Source organism: Erythranthe guttata, chromosome 14, assembly GCF_056151865.1.
Source record: "Erythranthe guttata isolate IM_541 chromosome 14, IM_541, whole genome shotgun sequence".
NCBI lineage: Eukaryota > Viridiplantae > Streptophyta > Magnoliopsida > Lamiales > Phrymaceae > Erythranthe > Erythranthe guttata.
The window spans coordinates 25318393-25345324 of NC_142546.1; the positions used below are offsets into that span (position 1 = coordinate 25318393).

The following is a 26932-nucleotide window of genomic DNA, read 5'->3' on the forward strand; positions in this document are numbered from 1 at the left end:
TTTCAATTTCGTTCCGTAAGAGACGTGTTTTGAATGACATTACATGGATATGTAACGTGCATCGGGTGATAATCTATGCAACTTACGTAGAACTAGGGTCGGAATATACGGTACCTAGTGAAGAGTGAATAACAAAAATAAAATTATATGCACGTCTAATATAGTATGACAGGGTTGCTCAAATAAGTCCTACACGAACGCCTGCTAGAAATGTACTGAATAAAAAAGTATCGGGTATAATACAAATCCATTTAATTGTAATTTTCCATGTATGGAGAAATTCACTGGTCGAACATTATTAAAATTCTGTAAAACATTGCAAGAAAGAGAAAATAAGAAAGCAACCAAGCGTATTTTACCGAAGACTTAACTCTAACATGTGTATTCTGTAAAACAGAGGTGGCCTAGTTTAGTAACTATCTGCTTATTCGCATCACTCTGTTGTTTTCTCGAGTTCCATTAGGACAAGGTAATCTAGGCATGTCTCGTCATTTGAAAGCAAATATACAGACAGTGATGTGGAGTTATTATTCGGCACCTGTTTCTTCGGCAGATTTCTTATACTCCGGCTTGAGCTCATATGTACCCTGGTTTGTTCCCCTTTTATTATAAACACACAGCTCATTCAATATCTCCTTCAAAAATTGCTGCAACAAACATACCGAAAATTAGACACCGCAAGGAAAATACAAGAAAAAGCACTTCTTACATATCTACTTATAAGCCAGTATATAATATTCAACAAACAAGAGAACAGAAAACATAAATCACCAAATCCACAATTTTTCGACAAAATAGAATAATAGAAGCAAAGGATTACTGCAGGTTGATCGGTTTCTTGAACGAGCTGCTTAAGAGCCCAATTAGGTTGTCTTTCGAAAAGCTTAAACATGATATCTTCCAATTCCCCACGGTCCCTTCTAGTTCTTTTCACATCTGGCGCCTTAACTGGAGCTGGTCTTTTCTTATTATCCTGCACCAGATAAAATACGAAAGATAAAATAATGACCTTAGAATTAAAAAAATTAAAAGGGAAACAAGAAAGAACCTAGTTACCTTAGAAGTCGAAGTAATCAGTCCCATCATCCCAGGCATTGACCTCATGTGCACACCACGATCACCATCAATCACCTGATGAACATCAAAACAGAGATGTACAGTAAATATTTCATTATTTAGCATAAAATGTTCCTAAATAACACGGTCCAAGAGAGGCAAAAATGAAAAGTGAAGCGAGTTGTATGACCTGAATTTGCCTATTCTTGATCATGGACTTATTTGTTCTCTCTCGGCACATTTTTCTGTATTCTTCAGCGTTTTCATGGCGGGGTTTCATGTCAAATTTATGTTCCACTTTCCCCTCCATTGCAAATTTTACTGTAAAAGAAAACATCACAATATATACACAACTGGAGAAAACAGAACAATGAAAGCAAGAACCGCTCAGCATCCTCAAAGAAAACTATGAGGTAACGAAATATCCCTTTTTCAGCCTAACAGTCGTAGGATATTATTGAATATTAAATAGATCCTCATCCTCTATAATTTCCTTTACAAAAACATTACTCTGTACATAACGTTGAACTCCACTCGACTCTATAGTTAAATTTTTGGGGGTATTACACACGTTATTTTCACAATCTCATAAGCTATTTTAGAACTATCAGCACACTGTTCAAAGTAATTTTAACAGAAGCTCCATGTATTTACCAATAGATCATAACATTACAGTAATTGTGGGCATTGCGCAGACAAGCTATTCACATTCTCGTAAAGCAGATGTATTCCCTCTTACATAAACCCCAAAAGGGCAACATCAATGCATTACTCAGCCAAAGATCAAGTTCAAAACAGATTCAAAATCCGAAAAGAAATAAACAAAGCAATGCATGTAAGTTCAGAATTCCAGAACAAGGCACAGCAAAAAGAGGGAGATAGGGGAAAGAGATAATGACAAGTGAAAACAATTCACCTTGGTTTATCTCGGAGAAAACCTCCATTGGAACAAAATCCTTAAACATGTTCAGAGAGTAACTCTTCGGCATATTCACAACATCACCCCCAGCCATCTCCATAGTAAACTGACGCACATACATTAATTTAATTTCAGAATCCATTTTCTCACAAAGTTCACAATTCACAAAAAAAATAAAAAAAATCAAACATGTGAAGAACGAAGTGAAAACCGATAAATTGATTTACTTGGAGGGGATCGGAGTCTTCAGGTTTGAGGAGATCGAGAGAAACGATGACTTTTGCGACGGGCGGCGAGTCGGAGGCGGCGGCGGATGCGGAGGAGGATCGCCATGCCTTGGAGACGATGGGCGGGCACTTCATTAGCCAAATAGGTCGGTCAGCTTTGGAAGTCTCGACGGAGCTTTTACTGTTACTGCGGTCATCCTCCATGGAAGGTGACCTTATTTTTTCCTATTTTTGGAAGAGGAAGAAGATCTGTAACGACTCAAATGGACTTGCTCTGACGGGTCGGGTCATAAACGGGCCGGTTTCGATAAATTATCCTCTCTCTTTTTTTATTTTTGTATTATAATATTTTGGACTGGGCCCGGCCCGTATATAGGACATCAAAGTGGAATGTAAAGCCCGTAAAATGGATTATGGCCCATAATAAAATATAGAGAGTCCAGGAGTCATTGAATATACATGGAGGCCCAATTTCTCCTAGTGATAAATATTGACTAACTAAATATGAAATAATACTTGATTAATTAATTATCTTTTATTTCCGCAACCAATAATATTAGTAATTAACAACTTGTGGTTATCCTGGAAAACCGGAGGGGGCCGGTTCCTATAGTTTTCCAAGTCAAGGGTCAACTGATTGGTCAAACATTCTCTAGTTTTTTTTTGACATATTACTGATTACAGAGTACTGCAAACAAACTTTTGCTTAAAACCAGCCGGGTCAAAGGCTTTACTAACAAGCGTCGTCCAAGCAAACAAAAACCAATTTTACTATGGTTATTTCTATGCTATACACATTAGATTTTTACAGTAGATTTACACACATCAGTGTGTGAAGGTGTGTTTGTACGTCTTTGTATGTATAGTAAAAATCTATCTGGTGTATTTCACTAAATGTAGTATAGTGTAAATCTCGTATTCGCTTAAAAATGCAAAAGAAAAGGAAAAATATGTCGGTCGGAACCAAAATCGACCGCATCATTGGTGGATTGTGTGCTAAGTTATACGCTTAATTAGTTTATTTTTAATTAGGTAGTGTTGCTAAACTTTCAATAAAAGCAAATTAATTAGAAGCGCATATACTCACCCGCCTAGCATGGTGAGTTTTTTTATCTTGGTTCTAATACATTACAAAATATTATTTTTGATGTGTGATAAATTGGTATTAACTAATTTGGAATATGAGAGAGAGAGAGAGAGAGAGAGAGAGAGAGATGAATGTAATAATTGGGAATTGGTAAGGGGGGAAAATAGGACCACAATAAAATGGTTGCAGGAGATGAGATGAATCACAATGCTAAAGAAGAAGCAGAAGCACGCGCCTGTGTACCTCACTCTATATCTTCCCTAAATCTCCCACACCCTACTAACCCTACTCTTCCCTATTAGTTTCGCCTTTTCCCTGCTTCTTCTTTTCTACTTCATTATCTTTTATTAATATACTATTATTACTAGAGTCTATATATTTAATATACATTGTGCTAATTATGTTTATTAGATGTGAAATAGCGATCACCATTTTGAACTACTAACTCGACATTAATCCTTTAATCTACCATTGTTAACCATGTACTAATATATATTAGAACAATACACATAACTGAAGCAAAAAAACAAATGGCTGATCGATAAGAAAACAGTTGGAAAACAAGAAGTGCCATGAGGAATTAAGTCATATGTTTTTTCCCTAACACTGACATGTCCTCTCTCTCTCTCTCTAGATCACACACACACACACACACACACACACACACACATATATATATATATATATATATATATATATATATATATATATATATATATATATATATATATATATATATATATATAATCAAGCAGCAACGTTTACATCCATGCCCACTTATATACATGAATCACATGGTCATTAATTAATTAAACATACATATACATATATGTATATATATATGTATATATATAATTTAAGAAATATCAGAGCATTTAGGATCGCATGCAGCTTCCAATCCCTTCTGTTTGTCACATCCGATCCATGGCCTGTCTTAATTTCAATTATACCTTTCTTTTTTAGGGTTCCTTCTCTCTCTGTAATATATATCTATATATATATATTTAAGCGTAGTAGTGTAATTAATTCTTATTTAGTTTGGCTGTGATGCACTGCGTGTATTAGTATGTGTGTGTGTGTGATTATATATACATAATATAGTATAGCCTATATATAAATATAAATATATATAGGTCAATTAATTGTACTATTTATTGGGATATGAAACCTTGAATCATAATAATATATAAAGTGATCACATTTGCCAGAACTAGCAGTGATGGACCGCCAATTAACACCCCCTCTATTTCCTAATTTATATTCAATTATACCCTTCTCAAAATCATAGACCTAATAATCACCCATTCCTCATAATTAATTACATTTATATACTAATTAGCTAGTTAGAGGAAGGTCAGACTTTATCAAATCCAACAAACACTCAGAAACACAAGCCACTTAGAAGAAGGTTTTTCGATAAGACCAATTAATAATTTAAATTTAATGCATAAGAAATACACAAAATCATAATTGAAATTCGGACACATTTATATATATATATATATAAATAGAAATAAATAATAAACATGAACAATATTCCAAATGCTTGCTTGTGATATTCTTACAACATTCTTGGACCTAACTATTTCCTTAAAAATGATTCTCAAAACAAACACTAAAGTGAATTAAGTTAGAAACATGGAAGGGATTAAATACTCAATACTTGTTAAATAAATTTGATATCAAGGTCTTGGTGGTAAGAAGAATTGCGTACCGGCCATGAAACCGCTAAGCTGATGACTACTAGGATAAATCGAAGGGTCGAGCATTGTCAGATTCGTGTTGCTTGTTGTCGCGGCGATCAGATCGAGCGACTGTTGGTGAGAGCCTCCACCGATGAGGCCGGCCGAGGAGGGGCCTTCTCCGGCAGCGCCACCGGGGTACCGGCTTTCAGGACCTTGATCGTAGAGGATTCCCTTGAATACATGCCCTCCAATGTTGACAGCTGTCTGATACGCCAGATGCTCCTCCGCGTCGTCCATTGCACTCACTCTCACGCACCGGAATACGGCCGGGGAACTCAGTTCCGCCGGAAAGTGTCCCACCTCAAACCCTAGTTCATCACCATCAGAAAAAATATATATATAATTAATCGAAATTTAAATAAAAAAGTTCACCAACTCTTTTGATTTTATTTGCGTCAGGTTTACTCTGTAACAGTAAATTGAAAAGGAAAGGTAAAGCAAAATGATCAATTATTAATAAGTGGAGGAGTTCATAATTATTTCAATTATTTTTCCCTGCGCCATTTAAACGATTTTAATTAATGGAGCATTAAAGCTTAAGAATTCAAAACCTACCTCCACCACTTCCGCCGGCGCCAGCTCTTCCATCACCCTCCCTCAGCCGCTTAGGATTCTCGCCACCTCTGACCGCCGCCAGCTGCTGCTGCTGCTGTTGATCCGTCTGCAAAGAAGAATTCGTCGTCGTAGTCGTCGTCAGCTGCTGCTGCTGCTGGAGACGCTCGCGGCGCCGGGCCGCCGGAACCCACGTGCTCTTCACGTGAGTCTGGCATGGATAGCCGCGGCTCTTACAGCAAGTCCTGCACCTCATATGCTCGCAGTCTTTCTTAGCTTGGTTCCCACAATCCTGACAGCTTATTCCGTCGCTACCCACCGCCCCTCTCCCCTGATGATTCATCACCCGAAACCCTAACTCCGCCGCCGATCTGTTATTATTATAGCTACCGTAGTTCCCTGCAGGCTCATCACCTCCTCCGATGCTCCTCCGCCGTCCGCCGCTACTCGGCCCGATGGAGAAGTCCACATCCTGATGGTGGCTTCTCTGGTGATGCAACTGGTAGTACTGCTGCCATACCTCGAAACCCTTGCTGTAGATCTCTTCGTTCTTGTTCAACAGGAACAAGTTGTAATTATTACTATTATTATTACCAGTTTCTGCTGTCTGATTGTGCTGGTCTTGCTGTTCTTGGTTGTTGTCGTGGTTCTTACCACTTAGCGAGAAAAACCCAGACATATTCCTCTCTCCTACAAGCTAAGACCAACCTCAATTTTGAGAGAAAATCCATAGCAAACAAAACTAGGGTTTATAGGGTTGGAGGATGGGTGGTTATTATTATCATGTGGTAGTTTTCGTGAAGATCCAACACTACTGTGTGTGTTTGTGTTTGTGTGTGTGTGTTTTGCAATATGAATTATGGGACTAGTTTACTACTAGATTAAACACTAGGTTTTGTGTTTATTAATTGTAGGTGGGGAGAGAGAGAGAGAGAGAGAGAGTGTAGAGAGAGAGAGAGAGATGTAGTAGTTTTTGGGGGTTTGTACTCTGTTTAATTTGCAGCTTTTTGGCACCATCGGAATTATTTAGGGTTGTGTGTGTGTGTGTGTGTTTAATTGGCGATGGTGAATCAGTTGGGATTGAAATGTTTTGAGTTTGTTTTTGATGCATTAAATTCACAGCTCTGCAAACGCCGCCATAAGCCCACTGCAAACTGCTACCTCAATTTAAGACCCCACAGTAACATTTTGCTCCTCTTCTCTTTTTACTTTCTCTCTCTCTCACACAATACACACACACACACTCTTACTTTTCAATAGTAGTATTTACGCTCTAGTACCCAGTTTGTGTCATATTTGCATTTATTGCCCGTAATAACTTGGCTTATTTTACAATTTTGCCATTTTATTTTTTTTGAAAATATATACTATTTGTTTTTTAAATATGTATACATTTGATCTGATTTAAACATATTTTAATTTTTTTTTTTAATCTTATATATCGTTTTACAATTCAAAATAATAAAATTTTGGGTAAATTATGAAAACACCCATAAACTTAGGTTAAATGACGTAAAACACTCCCACCTATCCGTAATAAGAAGAAAACCCCTCTGATAAACTGTTGATCGAGTTTTTTAACGGAAAATGTGTAAAGTCTATTATATTTTCTGTTAAATAGGCGAGAAATAAAATAAAATATCTAAAATTGTTTAAAGTCTATTCCCTTGAATAAAAAAAATCCGTGAAAAGTGCAAGGGGTTAGTGTAAGAAGGAAACAAACTTCAGGGTTTTTTGGTAATTACGAATAAGTAAGGGTGTTTTTCGTTATTGAGACTAAGTGAAGGGGGTTTTCGTAATTTACACAAATATGTGAATGGTGATTCATTCAACGGTTGTGTGATGGCCACGTAGCAAAGGATCGATCAGGCTTTTGCTGATTTATCCGTGCACCGGAAAACACGCCCTACTTTCTTTCTTCTCTCCCATGATAATTAATTTAGGGAAAATTATTTTATTAATTTCTGAAAGGAATTAAAAGCAATTAACCAAATGAGGAAACAACAATGGGACAGCTGCCTCACAGTCACAGCTAAAATGTTTCATCACTGACCAATCAAGGACCCGATAATTAGGGGTGACATTATTATAAGCGTGACAGAGAGGTGAGATTAGTGAGTCAGTTCTTCTTCCAGCTTTTGGGATATTCAAGAAATTCCCCCCAAGTTCTCAGAAAATTCTATTTTGACCCTCATCTTATTATTAATTAGTAAAATTAGCAGCTTCGACTATATAATACATTATACGCCTCGTATTCCTCTCTAATTCTTTCTGCAATCATTCTTAAGAAATTAATATATATAAATAATTGATGTTCCCTTTTTGTATGGGGCTATTAATTTAAAAGGTCAACCCTTTGATAGCAACATTACAAAATAGAGGAGAAATTCCCAAATTAATTCCATTTTTGAGTAATTTATATTTTGTAAAATGTAAATTACAAACACCCCTAAGCTAAGACCAAATTACGAAAAAAACTCTATTGTTTTGGTAATTACAATCACTACTATAAATTTTCTTACATGTTCATCCTTATGGTGTCAAATTCAACATATCTTCTAGATTCCGTAGAATATTCTTCAGGTTGTACTCGTTTTGTGCAAACATGTCGTTTCTGATGTTCCACAATCTAATATATACAAGTCAAGAGACACTTCTTATGATCATATTGTTTCAAAATATTGAGCTTGAATTGACTAAAATATACTTGAACTGAAGAATATTCAAGAATATCACAATATAATGTATTTTTTTTCATAAGTAATCTTGATTTTAACTATAAAAAAAATCCAAAATTACCTTTTAGAGGATTGTCTCAATATATTAATAATATGATATTTTCCCCTTTAATCTTATACTTCTCTATCGACAATTCAATATCACATATATATATATACATTTATGTATATCTATATGTGAATCTAGATATAAAAGAAAGAGGAATAATATTTAGCACTATTGTGCAATTTTAACAAAGAATGATGACAATTGTGCAAAGATTATTCTTATAATATTCTTCTTTTGAATCTTTTCTTTATATGAAAGAAGATTGACAAGACATTTCCTAGAGAAGGGAGAATAGTAAAGAAAACAACATTATTGATTATTGATAAGACGTACGTTTAATTTATATTATTTAAAATAATAAAAAAGAGGATTAGACCATCATTAATCCTTAATTACTTTCCCGACCACTTCACTCATTCTGAATGTGCTACTACTATCAACTCTACAATTTTCAGTCACGGGCTATGACCAAAAATAATAATAATAAATAATAATAAATAAAGAAAGCCATTTGAATCTATATTCTTGAGTTTTTTCAAAACGTGAGTTTTTTTCCATAATTAGTGGCTATAATTAATTAATTAATTAATTAATTAATTAATCAATCAATCTTCTTGAAAACTGTAGATTTTAAAATTATTTGGTACGGACAAGCGGCGGCCGTACAGATAATGCAGAACAAATTAAAGTGGTTAAAAGTTAAGATTAGTCTGTTCCTATTAATGGACAACAAAAATTACCAATCCAAAAAAACAAAATTGCATGGAAGAACAAATTTTAATTAAATAAATGCATGTAATTTTTATTCATTTTGAAATTATATCAAAAATTAAATTTGAACGGGGCTTTACACCCTATTAATTAAATTAATTAATATTTGAAAATCCGAGAGATTTCAAAGTTGTTTGAATAAATATTTTTTCTTATAATTATGTTTTAAAAATAATAATAAATAAAAAGTATGTGGGTGGGGTTAAATAATTGAATGTGTGGCAGTCAAAAAAAATCTCGAGCCGTGCGTCTGAAAGATAGATGGCCTTTTAAGCGGGATTTTGACCTCCCGTACCCGATTTCTTTCATATAAAACCAAACACGTCTTTTCCAACTCTCCAATACTTATTTTTTATTAATTATTAATTTATAAACTAATTAAGAAATAGTAGGGACAAAATTGAGAAAATGAAATATTGTAAAGTGAAAAATATTTCACATGACTCATGTCTCATCAATCACAATTTCGGGGTTAAATAAATAAACAACCAACTTTCTCTTCAACTATTCTTAATTCTTAATAATTAGTAAAATATAGTCATTGGCCCCCTCCACGTGCTAAACATTACCATCAAATATTGAGCAAAAAAAATTAGCCAAGTAATTGTTTTATTACATAAAAAATAAACTAATATATAATCTTGACTAAGGTAGATATTTTGGTAAATCTAGACCAGGATAGGTTTTTTACCTTTGATTTAATTATTATTATGTAACGGCCGTGTCACATGGTTGAAACACTTTCACCTACTTTTCACAGCCCTAAAACCATTTTAATCTAGACTTAGCCCTCTACACCATATATTTAAATTTTAAAAATAAAATAAAAAGGAGTAAAAGGCATTATTTGAATTTCCAGGAAATAAAAGTAATTCATGGAATCTACGATGATGGGCATTTGAAATTACCATATTGTACATCGTCATACTTGCTATATTACGGTGCCCAAGGGGCAAGGGCAATATGCAGAAAGTTCAAAATGGCTTCAGACAAAATATGAGTAGACAAAATGTCTATTACATCTGGAAAAATAAAAATAAAAAATAAAAATTAGGGTCCACCATACTAGTTAAGGGCAACAAAGTTGCCACATTTAGTAAGGCACACTAAAACTTCCCACACTTCATAAGAATGGTCTAAAGTCAAAAGCATACATAAATTTATTACAACGAAAACTGTAATCATAAAACCCAAAAAAAAAAAAGAGAGTCGAGTTGGCGGGTAATTAATAAAAATCGAAACCAAATATTAAACAGATATATAAATCCGATCGAGAAAAAAAAAACTCCTTCGTTTGATGCTCCTACCTCTTTTCTTTCTCCAAAAACCAAAATCATCTTACCTGCGAAGGAGAACAGAGCAATCCAGACGCATCGGATCCCACAGCCGCAAGATCGCAAACATTACACAACTGCCCCTGCTGAGAAAGAACAAAATGCGTGCCGCAGTAAGGGCAAGTCACGTCTTTTTGCCCCCTGTAAATCGGGACATAAGTAGCCCCACACACAACAAAAGGATTTCTAAAGTCGTAGTTAAGCTGCGTAGCATCTTTCATATTCCTCTCAGCAGCCTGCAGAACTTGCCTAGCTTGCCTCGCCTGATTCTCGTTGCTCGGATTAGTCTCGAGAAGTCGTCTGGCAAAATTTGCCGCAGTGCTCAGATTCTGGGCCTTGAAGCAAACAGTCATAGCGTTCTGCAGAGCAAGCCTCGTGTGTGGTAGCTGAAGGGTACAATGGGTAAAATACGCAGCCAGTTCTTGTTGACGAATTGGATCGTCCTTCATTTCCCTCCTCTTGAGCTCCATCTGCAGAGCAAGAACGTACTCTTTTGCTATGATGACCAGTTCTTTCACCTCATCCACCTCCCTTCGAGTTTCGACCACAATTAAAGGGATTGTGTGAAGAATCGCCAGAAAATGTTTTAGAGCTTCGGAAAATTTCCCAGCAGTTGTGGCCTTGTACCCAGCCTTGAGCTTCTCCTCCAGTTGAGAGAAATCGAAAATGAGGGCAGGTGGGCCTCGCACGTTGGGACTTGCTGACTCACTCCACCCCCTCTCAATTGCAACAGAGATCACCGGTGCAGAAGTGAAGCCACGTAGGTAACTGTGGCTGCCCATGTGAAGGTCGATAAACTGCGATTTCAAAGGAGCAAAATTACGTATGCCCAACTGACGGCTTAACAAACGCATTGCAGTGTCGAAGTTTCCGGAAGCTGCATGCTCGGCAGCAAGAGAAGATCTCTGGACCCAGATCTGGCTCACGGGCATACCCAGTGTGGGGGCCACAAACACAGAAGAACGTGCATTCGAAGCTGCTTTGGGGGTTTCAGCATCAGGTGGAAGATCAAGATCCTCTAGATCCCATCCTCCCTCTTCGTCATTCTCCGGGTGCACATCATCATCATCCTCATTCAGCACAGCGCTGATGTCACCATTCTGCAAGTTGTCCACATCAGCAATATCCAACCCTTCGCCCCAATCGGCATCTGCAGCTTCTTCATAGTCTTCGTCGGCATCTCTACCTGTGTCGTCAAGGCCGCCCTCGAATATGCCTTTGCTAACCATTAACAAAGGCCAGTCTCCAGCTGATAGTACTGGATTTGGGGGTATCAGAAGAGAGGGCTTTCTTCCCTCAGGCAGAGAAGGAACGTTCTCACCCAGTTCTACAGCCAAACGCTCTGCTATGTCATGAAGCCCATGGACAGAAGCTGTTATATAAGCCAGGGGCAAGTGGCCCACATTTTCGAGAATCTTGACACGCTCTCGTACGTCGCCTAGATACAGTGCATCGTGAAACTGGCCCATGACGTCATTTTTCACCTCGGCGATTTTCATCATTTTTGACAATTTATCGAGATTGCCGGTTATCAGATAATGGAAAGACAGCCTCTCGAAATTCTTTGTTTTCTGATATGCATATTCGACAATCCCTGCATTTCCCTGGCGAAGGGCTTCTACCCCTAGCCTGTACCAGTGATCTTTCTCATCAATCTTTTTGGCAGATTCGAGGGCTTTCTCGATGTTGCCACTTTCAAGTGCCAAGTTGAAGCGAGTTCTCTCGTCTTTGACGAAATAAAGAGCAACTTGCGGAAATCCCTTCTGCTGCAGATAAGCAATCATGGCCTGCCCACATAATTCTGAATTTTTTATCATGCTCATAACCTGATCGTATCTCTTCCTCAACAAGGAAAGCTTAAAAACATATTCCGTTGAATCAATAATGATCGGACGGTTTTTCCCATCTCGCTCCAAGCAAAAGATTGTGTTCCCGAATATTTTGGTTACGTACACTGGGACATCCAAGGTCTTGATGATTCCACTATCCCCGTTAGGAAGACAGTACTTAATGTGCGTCAGTGTAGTGTAGATGAAAACACCGTTGTCATCCCATGCTCCACTCTTGACACGAATGGTCTCGTGAAGCGTGCAACGGTGCGCAAGCTTCTTATCAGCAATAATAATCGAATGCTTGCTTAGTAAAGCAACACTCTCCATATCCTGAGACCAAACCACATACCTAACGAAGGATGTCTGAAGATCCCCAAGAATAATCCTCTGTTGGAGATCAAAAATGACAACCCGGTCCTCAGCCCTGCAGAGCAGATTTCCAGTTCCGGCATAAAATATAGCATCGGTAGCAATTGGCAGAAGACTCTTTTTCACAATTTCATTTTTCAGATTCTTGACCAGGACTTGGTTGGTGCTTTTCTCGAGCACCGCAAACCTATTTCTAGCCACAAAAACTGCAGACCCCCCAACACCTCTTTTTGCTTCTTGAACACTGTCGCCTCTGCCATGGCTATCTTTGGGAACAACATAGAGTTCATACGAACCTCCATCCGTGTCTGAACAAACCAAGACTGCACTTTCAGTAGGGCTGTAAGAAAGAGAACGAGGTGCTTGGTTTAGACTATTAGCACCAGGACGGCGGATTGGTATCAGCTGAGTATCTTTTTGAGTCGAGTAATCAAAAGTACGTAAAAAGCGGTCCTTGACGTAGAAGACTGAATCAGCAGTGACAGAAAAGGCAGGACGCTCTCTCTCCAGCTTAAAAACAATCATGCCACTGTCATGACCAGCAGCCAGAAGATTCATCTCTGGGTGGGCTGCTAGGATCCAAAATCGGTCATGCTCCCTTCGGAAAGTCTGCAAGCCAGTTCTCTTAGTGGCATCCCAAACTCTGATACTTTTGTCTTCTGAGTTTGATATAATGATGTCCTGCTTTGGATGAAACAAAACACAAGAAACATTGTTCATGTGGCCTCTCAGTGTGTCCACCTCCCAAGCCTTTGTATCTGAGACAATATTAATCAGATACCAATCATTAAATATTAAAAATGTAAAAGTTTACAGAAACTAGAATAGTAAATATAAATGACTGTAATGAAGTTGAGGTAGAAATAGAGTTTTCAAGTGATAAATGAAGCAGCAATTCTCCCAAGAAACTCAAACAAACCTCTGGCATATTTTCGTTGTTAAATTAGAAAAAATAAGATGGCAAATCTGTAGGCCAGTACACATATACCTTTTTCATCATCATAGAAAAATGACTGCAAACTTAGCTTATCCCATATGACCTAATTCAAAAATAACTCCTTCAAGTTCCATAGTTGTCTTGCGAACCAATAACCACCACTCATTCACCCACATTAGCTTGATATATCAGAGCCCAGAATGCCATAAAGTTCAGCACATTTTTCGCAGCATGAAAGCAGAAACGGGGAGTAATGTAATACAAACAATAGAAGATTTTGAGAGACTATTGTGACCTGACCCTTTTTCCTTTAGCAGAGGTTCTCCATCATCAAGATTAAAAATCATTCAGGCATTAAATGCTCATTTTGTTATAAAAATGTTTTAGAAGCCAGTATAAATCTTCGAGGAAAATAAACAGCTCAAGCAAGATGCTGAATTAATTAGTGGTCAAGCTGACATACCATTCATGCGCCAGATTTTCACTTGGCGGTCATCTGCTCCAGAAACAATCAGAGGGAGAGTCGGATGGAAAGAAGCCCAGTTGACCCCTCGATCATGGCCTTCCAGGACATACTTCACAACAGCATCAACTCCACCAAAGAAGTCCGCATTCATTTGAGACAATCGCAGAATGTCATCTGCGGGAGATACTGTTTTCTTCCTCAGGGCACCAATATCCCAAACACGAACAGTCTGATCCAAAGAGGCTGAAACAACCAAGTCTTCTTTGGGGTGAAATGTGGCACACATGACATAATGGTTGTGCCCCGTTAACACAGAAATACAAGTACGTGATTGCCAGTTCCATATTCTAATTGTCTGATCATCACTTGCACTTACTATCCAGGGATACTCGTGATGAAATTGAACTGTCCTGATGTAATCAAGATGACCGAGAAGAGTAAAGAGGCATCTGTGCAATTTATAATTCCACACCTTGATTTTGTAATCATCACCTGTAGAAACCAATTTTGGCAGATATCAGAAAATGTGTATGAATCATGAATGTCATCCAAGAAAAAACAGACAATGAAGCTATCCAACATAACATTACTCTTCATATAATCAAACAAATACTAATAAGTAATAACAGTAAATACAGAAATATTTCCGTTTATTTTATTATATGTAATTCAGATATCTTTACAATCTTCATTAGGATTAGGTTCAACCAAAAGTCCCATAAGAAGCCAACGCAATCTTCAAACTAACAGTAATAAATAAAGCATTTAAAAAAAAAAAACTGGATATGAGATGCCGAATTTATTTAATCATTAGACTCCGTTAACATACATCATGTACCTCGATATAACTAACTCTCCAACATCAATTGTGTGCATAAGCACAGTAAAAAAATAGGGGTCAAGGTGCCCTAGCAGACCACAGAATATTTTACAGGCAATAAACAAACAGAAACGAAAATCTATAATAAGACCCACATTTTACAACATATAACACCTAGAGATAGATTCACTAACTCAACAACTAGATTTCCTTTTCGACAGTGGAGAAATCACACCCCCCTGCGGATTATGCAATGAAATACCAAGCACGGGGAAATTAAAGATAAAGACAACCTTAATATGAGACAATTGATGGTCAAATCAACGCTTGCACATACACACCTCAGATCCCAGGATTAAGTTATTCATAAGTTTCCACAAAAAAGATCAGTAATATTTTAGCAGCAAATACCAGTATTCTGATTTTATAACAAGCATCGCAACAGATAAAACTATAACCCCACCAATTGTGGCGAAATCCACTAACAATGACACAAATGTAAACGAACGGCGTAAATCAAAATCCCAACATCCACCAATTCCGCACCAAAATTTCCAGACATCAGATAATAACATCACATAAGCAATTCAACAAAATCAGCAGATCCGAAACCCAAAAGACTAATTAACAGTCATCATACTTCAACCAAACAGAGATCACATTGCAATTAAAAAAAAATCAAACAGAATCCAAACAAATAAATCTGAAAAATAAATAAATCCAGACCTCCGGAAACGAAGAGCGGCTGTGATTTATGAAAATGAACACCACGAACGGGCCCATCGTGCTCGTCGAATCGATCAATAAGAGTCCCCATCCGGTAATCCCAGAGCTGGATCACGCCGCTGTGGAGACTCGCCAAGATCCATGGCCTCTTGCTGTGGAAGCTCAAGCCCTTCACTCTATTGCTCTTCGTCTCAAACTTCGTCAACATTTCTGCAATCCTTTGAAATCATACACTTACAAGGGGATAATAGAGAGAGAGAGAGAGAGAGGAGATCTGAATTCCGTACAACAATTCCGAACCCTAATCGAGATTTAGATCTATGGAAAATGGGGATTTTCAGAAGAGGTGTGTGAGATAAGAAGGTGGTGTAGGTTAAGAGAGAGCGTAATTTCTCTGTGCTTGAATGTGGTGTGGTGGATCTACTCGGAGAAGGGAGTGTTCGGATCCGATCCGAGTCGAGAGTTGAAAATTTAACCCGGTTTTATATACAACTTCTCATTTTACCCCTCAACTTTAACTCTAATGCTAATTTCCTCCCACATATTTTTAGTTTATTGACCTTATATGCCAAGTAATTTCTCCACTTCAGCTTTTTGACCCAAATAATCTCTATAGTAATTAGTTAATAACTAAGGTGGTGTTTGCAAATGCTTTTTGAAAGTGATTATGCAGTTTTTTTTGCTCATAATCTGTTTTTAGGTGTTTGCAAAATCAACTTTTGCTTTTGCTTTTCTTAAAATAATCAGCTTTAAGCTATTTTTTTAAAAGCACCCCTAACCCTGCTTTTTCAATTTTAGTTCATTTTCCGAAATATTTGCAAACACCCCCAACTTTTAGAAATAAGCACTTAAAACTAACTTAAATCACAATCACTAACTTCTGCTTTTAAATAATCATTTTCAAACACCACCTTATATCATTAAATTAAAAAATTGAAAAAATATATATACTTAAATACATTAGAACCTCGATAAATTAATAACTTTGATTAAATAATAGTTTTTTTCGGTCTGGATTCGGTGAAAGTGTGTTAGATTATTAATTCAATAATTTAATAATTTACTAAATTAATAGAATTTTCTAGTCCCGATTGTATTAATTTATAGAGGTTTATTGTATCAATTCAATTTTGATTATTTTTATTTGGTTTGGCTTTTAATTTAGAGGATTACAAATTATACAATAAGTCAATTTGAACATAAATATATTGGACCATCCGGCAATTGAAGGTTCGCTATTATACGAGAGTGTAGCAAGCTATTATACCAATATTGTATATATAGAATTAATCACCATAAAAATAATTAAATGAATTTTTGATACATAAAAAATATATCTTATTCATTTTTATGGATATTATGTTTTATGCATCATAAATTTACTAATTAATTGTTGGAAAGACATAATTTAATTAATTTGGTGTTGTTTATCAAAAAATTAAGAATTTATAATTTAGTTTCTCCAAAAATTTCTTAATAGCTTATAAATATTCCAATGGAATGATTTTATCCAACGTTAATTAAAAAATAAACCTAAAATAAAAATATTCAACTATATTAGTTGTTCTTGTTCAGAACTATTTCAATGCTGTGGTTCCAGCCTTCCAGGAGCTACAATAACTTTATCATTCCACTTGGATGTTAAGCTATCCTGCAAAATTAATGGAAAAACCAAATTAAACATAAAAGTTTTTTCCGTAATTTGACCATATTAGGGGGTGACCGTAATTTATCCAAATAGTATAGAAAACCAACTCACTAATTCGGAAATAAAAAATGTGAGTTTTTTCTTTTTTTTAAACATGATTTCAGGGCTATATTATATTATATTTAATCTGAAATTATAAACAAACATTAATTTCATTCTTGAATTATGAAAAAGTTTCTGACCTTCATCTCATTAATCATATGTTCAAGAGAATCAACCTATCAGGACATAAGGAGGATGTTAAATTAGGATAACAAAACCGAAAATCGAATTAAAGAAAATTAGAGATTAATTAAACGAACGAAGAACCTTAACGACGCCTCTCGGGCCTTGAATTTTATCAAGGGCCTTGTCAAGGTCCTCCTGCAGCACAATATTTTTTTTTTCTTAATTGAATTAATAATAATATATGATCTTATTTAATAGTAATAATATATCAAATTTTAAAAATGAAAATTAAATCATCTAAAGAATGCTCATTTTACCTTCCTTAAGAAAGCAGGATGATATAGGTATGGCTCTTTACCGCTATTTAGTGTCAGTGTATCGCACTACAAAACATGATTATTAATTTTTTTTTTATAAAAAAAAGTTGGCGATTATTTATTTATTTATTACAATTTTTTTTAATAACTAAAGTTGTACCCAAAAAATTGGAACTCCGGAAAAGGTGCCATCATCAGGACTAGCAATATGTTTATTTTGTCTATTCTCTCTCACCTGTGAATTGTAATATGCAAAACAAGAAAATAGATAATGTTGTTGCAAATTCACACAGAGAGAGAGAGAGAGAGAGAGAGAGAGAGAGAGAGAGAGAGAGAGAGAGAGAGAGAGAGAGAGAGAGAGAGAGAGAGAGAGAGAGAGAGAGAGAGAGAGAGAGAGAGAGAGAGAGAGAGAGAGAGAGAGAGAGAGAGAGAGAGAGAGAGAGAGAGAGAGAGAGAGAGAGAGAGAGAGAGAGAGAGAGAGAGAGAGAGAGAGAGAGAGAGAGAGAGAGAGAGAGAGAGAGAGAGAGAGAGAGAGAGAGAGAGACCTGGATGGCGTTTTTGACTTGGGATAAATCTGGAACCAACCTAATGGGAACACCGTAGCCTTCAAAATCAACAACCTGCAATTAAAATATATATTATATTGTATGAAAGAGAAATGACATATATATAGTAATATGAAATAATTGATCTAGTAATGAAATAAAAAAATAAAAAAATAGGAGGGTATAGAGAATGTATATATATACATCTGAAAGAGGAGTATCAATGACTTTGAATACAGTAGGGTCGTGACCAGTTAGGCGCAAATAATCGCGAGCATCGGGCCTAGTAATGAAGTAGAATTTAGCTTGTGTATCGGAAAATGTAGAAACCGTACTAACATCTCCTTGTGTATAGTTTGAGACTTTATATACAGGGACTGCAGGCATTCGCTTCTTTATTTCTTCTTCATAGTCTTTATGATGACCGCCGCCGCAAATTGGTGGTTCGTTGTATTTTGCCTGGAAATCGTTATTCATTCTCTCTCTAAAATTAAGGAGATCTTCTATGTAGTATATTATAATATTTACAGCGTTTGGAATATAGTATCAAATATGTGCATACCTAATTGGATTTATTTTGCTTCCTTAAATAAGGAATTCCATATAGAATACAACTGATTTCTAACCCATGCACCCTAATATATTTATTTATTTCTTGATCCCCTAATTAATTTCAGCTATCTTATTTAATTTCCTTTTATCCTATAGTCATTACTTTTTTTTTTTTATTTATTATGTTTAGGACCGTTGGATCGGCCACTCCATTGTTGCCACTGAACCTGCAGAGCTGAAAGAACCATTCTTGTTAGTAAATAAATAAAGGGTCAGGCACACCGTTAATATATAGACATCTATCTTACTGCTGTATATTTCGAGTGATCCTTCAGAGATTCCTCCAATGGTCGATCTCCGTATGGCGAAGCAAAAGACTGGGACCTGTTATTTGAAATGTTAGAAAAAGAACAAGTAATGCAATATGATCAGAAACAGGGGAAATATATATTAATTAATATCGAATATTCGGTCTTGGATAAATTTCTATAGAAACACGAGACAACGGCATTTTAATTCTCAGGGGTTGTTTCCCACTCTAGTATTTTACGTCGTTTTTACTTTAATTTATTTGTGCACCATACATTATTTAGGGAAGTTTATAACATGCATGCATGCATGACCATAGTGGAATCGAACAGATCAGTTGAGAAAAACTTATTCTGATATTTAAAATAAAAAACCGAAAAATTGAAAATCAATGCAATTGCAGATCCGTTTTCACATTCCGGTCCATGTCGTTAGTTTCATCACATTCCATTATACATTTTAGTACTACAATCCATGTCGTTAGTTTCGTCACATTCAAAGGTTTATAAATCTGTGTCAATTAAGAAACGTTCCCCTCAAATTGTCCAATTGACTTTATCAATCAATATAAAGTCATAACAAACTCGAGTATAAGTGAAAAAAAGGTAGACACATATGTGTTGGGGATTCGAATCCCGGCCCAATTCGCACATATATTTACAACTCCAAACAATAATGTAAAAGCAATTATCTATCCACTTTCTTTTGCCAAGTGAAGTGTAAACATATCAACTATCAGACAACCATCCGTAAGAAAACAGTTATTCTAGCACATGACACCAAACGATTTACAAAAAACCATCACGTATGAACTCATCAATCGGAACAACAGTTTCACCGACAAGGCATTCATTAATTTGCGAAATTGATCAACAGCCCAACCTCAATATAGAACCAAAAAAAACCTAGCTCAATCGAGAACAAGCTCGAATCCATTAATTCACAGACAAAGAACCCTCGAAAATGCCTCCTATAATAGATCATTAAAATGCAATGCAATAAACTTTTCCAGTCAAGCATCTTATCCGGATCAATAACGAGCTTTTTAGAAAGGGGCAGAATAGAGAGACAACGTACAGTGGAGGATCTACCGATCAACAAGCAACAATTTGACTCCAAATTATATGCAAGCAACATCAACGAAATTGCACCGAGCTAGCAGCATCATAATTAATCAGCACGTAACAGCTAATTTTAAGAATCATCGATTTCTTTGTAGAAGAGCGTGAGACTGTAAAATTGAAAAATTACATGATGTAGCTTGTCAAGACAATGCCAGTCAAATACAAATGCACACAACACATGTCCTAAAAGACCTCGATAAAACCAAACTTAATCGAACAATATCACAAAGGCAAAAGCTATACCATGAATGAAAAAACCAAGGAATGGCTCGAATAAAATCGTACTATTCCTAAGTTGTGCTTCCAGAAGTTCATTACTCAGTCATATTACTTGAGACTCCATATCTAGGGGCACGTACACCGCAAAACACCCGAAGCGTGGTAGCTTAAGGTCAAAACCGTATTCCTCTAATAATGCAAATTACGTCTAAATTAACGAAGAAGCTACGTCATTATGATGATTACGAACACAGTTCGGCGAGTGGCAATATCTATCCATCACTGAATCATAAATCTAACCACGAGTTAGAAATTGAAGTAAATTACCAGAATATGCAATGCAGTAAAATAAAAAAAAAAGCCGTCACCGAATCATAAATCTACCCCCAAACAAGTCAGAAGTTGAAGTAGATTTACAGAGTATGCAGTAGGATAGAAAGCAATGCCAAATAACCGAACGGAAAACAGATCTATCAAGTAAATTTGCTGTACGTACCGACTTATTCACTGCTATTGATGCAGGAACAATTACCAGAAACGAGGGGAAAAAAAGCAGGAACAATTTTACAAAATCCAGCAGAACACATTTACGATTTATCGCCTGTACGTACGCTATTTAGATTTTTTAGATATTTATCTGGTTTCGAAGCAATTTCTCATCCGATCCGATTTTACACGAAAAACAAAATTTATTTACTAACTTGACTGTAGATTCATCAAATTCCAGCTGATTTCTTCCTTTTTTTTTTCACGCTTTTGCTTTCTCCTTCTTCTTCATCTTCTTCTTCGATTCAGTACTCCCCTGCGGATGCTTCAGCGCTGGAACTTTTTTTCCCCATAGTGGAAATTTGAGTGTTTCAATGAGGTGTACCTTCCGACCACGCTTCGGAACATCATCGTGTTCCTTTTTCCCGCAGTAGAAGATAGCTTTTACAAATTCGAGAGCGATACTCATGTTTTTTTTTGCTTGTCTGAAAATTTGATTTGAGTTTGAAATGATCGCGGGCAACTTTGGATTAAATACCCCTTCCCCTATTATCAGAGTTATATTAATATAATCTAATTAAATGCATTAGTAAGTTAAGTACTCCCTGGCCCCTGCTTATAAAATAAATAATAATAAATAAATTAAGGAATTAAATTCTAAACGGACTCCCCATTATTTTGAGAAAAGCAGACCCCATTCAGGGCTTGACACGTGGAATATTAACTTATTTAAAAATTAACTAATTAATCAATTACGTGGCTAATCTAGGTTAGGACTCCTTTGAATACTAAACGGCATAAGAGAGCAAAATAAAAAAAGAGGAGCAAAGACGACCAGGGCTCCTTCGACCCTACACCCGGTGATAAACATCGGGTGGGTCTTCTGCTGCCATGTGTCCCCTTTTTTATTTTTCTAAAATCTCTAAAGCTAAACCCTAGCGGGGAATATATTATAAAATAAAAAAAAAGACATGTGGCAGCAGAAGACTAGGGTTGTTCATGGGTCGGGTCGGTTGATTATCGGCCGATTATCGGCCCGACCCGACCAACCGACTCTTACAAATATGTAAAACCATTATCGGCCCGACTATTGTGAGTCGGGTAATGGTTGGCAACCGACTTTGTCGGTTGCCAAAACGGGTCGGTTGAAATTATCGGCCAATATCGGCCACATATTAATTAAAATAAAAAATAAAAAAATTATGCTATTCCTCTATCAAAATTCAGCAACAAACATTCCAATATTTCATGCCCAAAATCAAATTTCAACAATATCACATATTAAAAATTAAATTTCCAAAAACAATATAAAATACTAAAACGAATCACTTTCAGCCATTCACACTTTCACATCACAAAATTCTGAAACTTTTAATTTTAATTTGAGAAACACAAAAATTCGTACCTTAGAATTTAGAAAGAACTAGAAACTGCTAGAGGTAAATCTTTGGAGAAAGCAACGTCGTGTCGGCGGCGATGGGCTGATAGAGAGAGAAGAGAGATATATCGGCGACTAGAGAGAGAGACAATAGTCGAAGATAAGGCGAAAATGAAGAGTATAGTTTTTTTAGTTGTGTATTTTTATTCATTTCACCGAGAGGTCAAAAATTAAATATTGAAACTAATATCGGTTGGTCGGGTAATATCGGTTGGTCGGGTAATATTAAAAACATAAAGAGAAAAAAAAAATTAAAAAAAAAAAAAAAAAAGAGTCGGTTGGTCGGGTAATATCGGCCAACCGACTTTTCAAAAAACTAGAAACTATACCCGACCCAACCATGTATGGGTCGGTTAAAATTATCGGCCCGACCAAAACGAGTCGGTTGGTGGGCAATTATCGGCCAAAATAGTCGGGCAGATAATGGGTCGGTTGTCGGGTAAAACCGACCCATGAACAACCCTACAGAAGACCCACCCGGTGTTTATCACCAGGTGTAGGGTCGAACAAATCAGACGACCAGGAACAGAAGCAAACGAGAACAACGATCACGAAGGAACGCTGCTTCATCGATTTCAGAAGAAAAGACGGACAAAATATTTATCAACACATAGAAACATCATATTCAATTTTCTTTAAGGTATGTTCTATAATAATCTTTTTGGGGAATTATATGTGTTTGTTTAAATCTTTGATTAAAATATTCAATGAAATTTTGAACTATTTGGAGTTCAATACTCTATCCGGAACAGAGATACATTATACATTAGTTTAAAAGTTTTATTTTTTTATTTTATTTTGACATGCTTCAAATTTGTGTGCGAATATTTTTTTTTTTGCTCAAATATAAATATATATTGATCAAAAAAGCAAAATATTATTAACAACGCAAATGATTGTTTCAGTAAATGAGGGTTTCAAAGAAAATTATTTTATTAGATTTTTAGCAAAATACATTCAGTATTTTAATTCATAGTAAAGAAGAAAAAAAAGTTAAATGAAAAATACAGTAAAACTAAAGGAGAAAAATTACAGTGGTGGTTTAGTAGCATAGGAGAAGATGGGATGTTTGTGGCAAAAGAAAAAAAAATAGTTGGATTTATCTTATCCATCACACGTATTCAACCATGATTTAGGAGTTTCCTTGCTTTTAAAAGTGGTCCCACAAAAGAAAGAATAATAAACCAATATTTCACTAATATTTTCCACATGGCAAGTTGTAATTGGTGTCTGTTTTTTGGGCATAAATGGGGAGTCCGTTACAAATTTGCTCCCATAAATTAAATACTACCTCCTTCCCAATTTGTTTGTTGTTTTGAGCTAATGCACATTATAATAAAATGACTAAAAAACCTTGGCATTAATTATCTAAGGATTTATAAGGGCAAATTAGGAAAAAATTAAAATAATAAATAATATATTGGAACTTTACAGCGACAAGTATTTTAAAATATATGAAAAAAAAACTCTAAAAATAAAAATAAAATGGAAGGAGGGAGTATAATAAACAATATACATATTACATAATAAGTTATAATTAAATATATATATATATATATATATATATATATATATATAATAATATATTTTTTTGAAACATACCAAAGTTTGGAGCCGTTATTCAATTTACTAAACTAAAATGGAATAAAATTCAGAATAAAATTATTTCAATAAAGAAAATCACAAAATCTTTTCATTCATATAGGCCGGCCCACTTATCAAGAATGTTCATGGACTAATAACTTTAACCGGCCCAATAATTGCAATGTAACCCACATATTCTGGTCCAATTAAAAGAAGGACCCAAAAAAAAAAAAGTTTCAAAATTTAGGTTATTATAAAAGTAAAGACGTGTGTATATATATATTATATAGTCATTGACTGCTTAGCAGAAACCTTAATAATTTCGTTATAATAATTTATTTCCTGATATCTCTCTCCGGCGACAGAAAACGTGATGAAGTTGTTCAAATCAAATCAGACAAAGTCTGATCAAGACAACCCGCGGTTTCAGAATGTAATGAAACCGAACCCGTCAAAGGAGATCAAAAAGCGGTTAAAAAAGATTCATGTTTATAGATTGACATACTCGAATCCACGTCATCATGGTCTATACGCTCCGATGATGTCCGATATCGTCGATAGAGCTGTTAATTTATACTTCTTCACTGAAGAAGATGCTCTGGCTTGTTTGAGCCAAGTCAGATCCGACGTTAGGATGGACTATCAAACTATTAGGGTTCCACTTTCCGAGGTAATATATATATATATATATATATATATATATATATATATATATATATATATATATATATATATATTTTCAAGAATTAATAATCCCAGCTATTGTATGTATTGATATTTCTATATGTATGTACTATGCACTATGTAAGATTATTGAAGCTGAGGGAGTGTATGCACCGATAATGTTTTCTAGGATGGTCCCAGATGTTTGCGAAGTCTCGAATGCCATAAAGGTGAGCGATTATATATTTATAAACACGACGCTTTTGATTTACCTGAAAATTCATGAGAAATTAATACAGCCACAAGTACTAATTGTATCGAATTTTTATACTCCAGGAAAGAAATAAAGCTGGTTTTCACGGTGATAGCTTTTCCGGGGTTCCCATTTTCCAGGTTCAGTTTCATTACATAGTTGGATTACCACAATATGATGTGTCAAAATTAGATTAATTTATATAATTCCGTGAGGGTATATATGTATATACATAGTTGTATATATATGTTGTTTGGAAAAAAAATACATAGTCGGACTAACCAAATATCAAATAGACGGAATTAAGTATACATTTCTAAGTTGATTATACTCGGTTCGATTAACCACATAATAATTAAATTTTTCTTACGAGGGATACAGTCAGACTCTTTAAAGGTGAGAGACGAAGAAAGCCCAAAAAACTCTTCGCCTGCTTTCTTTAAAAAGGTAAATTAAATTAAATATTGTATAGTTGTATATTTTCATATTTGTATGATATAATTATCCATTATCCTAGCTTCCTTCTTCCTTATATATATTGTACAGTCAGACCTAGAAAAAGCTTTACGCAACAAAAACAAACCGACGGAGCCGATACAGGTACAAAATTATTTCATCTATAAAATAAATAAAATAAATAAATATAAAACTTTATTGATCAACCCTGCTTAATTGAAAAATATATTTAATTTTTTTTCTTCATATTATATATATTGTAGGTGACTGCTCTTGAAGATGTGATACAAGAAATGAAGGTGTAGAATATTAATTTGTTGTTTCCCTTTAATTTATATTCCATATAACCGAGAAATATAATCGTGATTAATTAAACATTAATTGCGTACGTATTGCAGGATTGTTCAACATCGAAGTGGAATAATGTTGTTCTCATACCTCCAGGAAATAAAAAGTTCTTGAGACCAAATTGTCTCTTATCATTTATGAAAAAATAGTCTCCTTAGATTGGTAATAATTAAATATTTTTTACTACTTCAATGGTTAATTACCACTAGAAACTTGTTATTCTGATTTCTTTTGCTGGTTCATTTAGCTTGAGAAATAAATATTTGATATTTGATGCAATTAGTAAAATAAATCAATGTCAAGTTTACATATCTTTCTTGCGGGACTAAAGATAAAATATTCTCAAAGTATTGCCAAACCTAAACATAATTAATTTAAGAATCTAAATACTTTATTATAATAAAAAAAAACTAGATTTTTGGCCTGTGCGATGCACGGGATTGGTGTAAAATTAATACAAAGTAAAGTTATTATTTAAATGTTTTCACTTCATTTTGATGTTTGCTATCCATAAACATTAATTTCCATATTTACTAATTTAACTTTATATTTATAACAATATAAGATAACAACTAAATATTTTTCTAAATAACCAAATAATGTTACCATACATTATAAACCATTGACCTTTCTCATATTAAACCGATGTGTGACACGGTTTGGAACTCAAAACACGCAATGTTATAATTTAAGAAGTCCAGTACTTTCTGCATAAAGTCACCTGAATTTGCATAAATATTTCAAGTGCAATCTCATTTTAGTTTGTCGAAAATAGAGGCTTAATATAATTGCTTTAGGTCATCAAAGTCGCGTTTGGATTCACCATTAATCCACACACCATTAACTTTATATTATTAGCACTCCCATAATTACAAACTATAATTAATTGGAAAAAAAACACCCGACTATTTAACTTATATAAAAAGCTATTGTTAACGAAAAATATTAAACAAAAATTATGAAATAAGTATTAATAGAATAATAGGAAACCTTAATAATTTCATAAACCTCTTATTATTCGGCAGATTGATTTGCCTTATTATGCAGCTGATTTGAAATATCCCTTAAAATCCGCTAATCTCAATTAGCAGATTTTAGTTACTCTTATTTTATTTAATCAGTCTGATTTATTTA

General features: G+C 35.1%; 3 protein-coding genes and 1 long non-coding RNA gene across 4 annotated transcripts; all 4 read right to left on the minus strand.

Annotated features, from left to right (window-relative positions):
- Positions 1–216: 216 nt before the first annotated feature.
- LOC105959549 (transcription initiation factor IIF subunit beta) lies at positions 217–2511 on the minus strand. The gene is made up of 6 exons (XM_012983672.2): positions 2203–2511; positions 1973–2081; positions 1247–1377; positions 1057–1131; positions 821–973; positions 217–647 (listed from the first exon to the last, which is right to left on the minus strand). The coding sequence occupies exons 1-6, from the start codon at positions 2404–2406 to the stop codon at positions 528–530; spliced, it is 792 nt and encodes a 263-aa protein (XP_012839126.1). The 5' UTR covers positions 2407–2511; the 3' UTR covers positions 217–527.
- Positions 2512–4791: 2280 nt separating this feature from the next.
- LOC105959550 (protein SHI RELATED SEQUENCE 5) lies at positions 4792–6695 on the minus strand. The gene is made up of 2 exons (XM_012983673.2): positions 5590–6695; positions 4792–5342 (listed from the first exon to the last, which is right to left on the minus strand). The coding sequence occupies exons 1-2, from the start codon at positions 6263–6265 to the stop codon at positions 4972–4974; spliced, it is 1047 nt and encodes a 348-aa protein (XP_012839127.2). The 5' UTR covers positions 6266–6695; the 3' UTR covers positions 4792–4971.
- A 3446-nt stretch (positions 6696–10141) lies between these two features.
- Positions 10142–16168, minus strand: LOC105959551 (coatomer subunit alpha-2). The gene is made up of 3 exons (XM_012983674.2): positions 15629–16168; positions 14080–14574; positions 10142–13437 (listed from the first exon to the last, which is right to left on the minus strand). The coding sequence occupies exons 1-3, from the start codon at positions 15834–15836 to the stop codon at positions 10478–10480; spliced, it is 3663 nt and encodes a 1220-aa protein (XP_012839128.2). The 5' UTR covers positions 15837–16168; the 3' UTR covers positions 10142–10477.
- Positions 16169–17110: 942 nt separating this feature from the next.
- LOC105958821 (uncharacterized) lies at positions 17111–17895 on the minus strand. The gene is made up of 4 exons (XR_016029528.1): positions 17822–17895; positions 17646–17699; positions 17519–17554; positions 17111–17279 (listed from the first exon to the last, which is right to left on the minus strand). It is a non-coding gene; the product is annotated as an uncharacterized LOC105958821 (long non-coding RNA).
- Positions 17896–26932: the final 9037 nt, after the last annotated feature.

What these genes read in the sequence shown, in the direction of transcription:
- LOC105959549 (XM_012983672.2), bottom strand. Translation starts at nt 2,406, where the DNA reads ATGGAGGATGACCGCAGTAACAGTAAAAGCTCCGTCGAGACTTCCAAA. An exon ending in TTTCTCCGAGATAAACCAAG is followed by an intron (nt 1,378 to 1,972) that starts GTGAATTGTTTT and finishes TTTCTTTTACAG; the next exon opens with TAAAATTTGCAATGGAGGGG. An exon ending in TGATTACTTCGACTTCTAAG is followed by an intron (nt 974 to 1,056) that starts GTAACTAGGTTC and finishes TATCTGGTGCAG; the next exon opens with GATAATAAGAAAAGACCAGC.
- LOC105959550 (XM_012983673.2), bottom strand. Translation starts at nt 6,265, where the DNA reads ATGTCTGGGTTTTTCTCGCTAAGTGGTAAGAACCACGACAACAACCAA. An exon ending in CGCCGGCGGAAGTGGTGGAG is followed by an intron (nt 5,343 to 5,589) that starts GTAGGTTTTGAA and finishes GTGATGAACTAG; the next exon opens with GGTTTGAGGTGGGACACTTT.
- LOC105959551 (XM_012983674.2), bottom strand. Translation starts at nt 15,836, where the DNA reads ATGTTGACGAAGTTTGAGACGAAGAGCAATAGAGTGAAGGGCTTGAGC. An exon ending in GCCGCTCTTCGTTTCCGGAG is followed by an intron (nt 14,575 to 15,628) that starts GTCTGGATTTAT and finishes TGGTTTCTACAG; the next exon opens with GTGATGATTACAAAATCAAG. An exon ending in GAAAATCTGGCGCATGAATG is followed by an intron (nt 13,438 to 14,079) that starts GTATGTCAGCTT and finishes ATATTGTCTCAG; the next exon opens with ATACAAAGGCTTGGGAGGTG.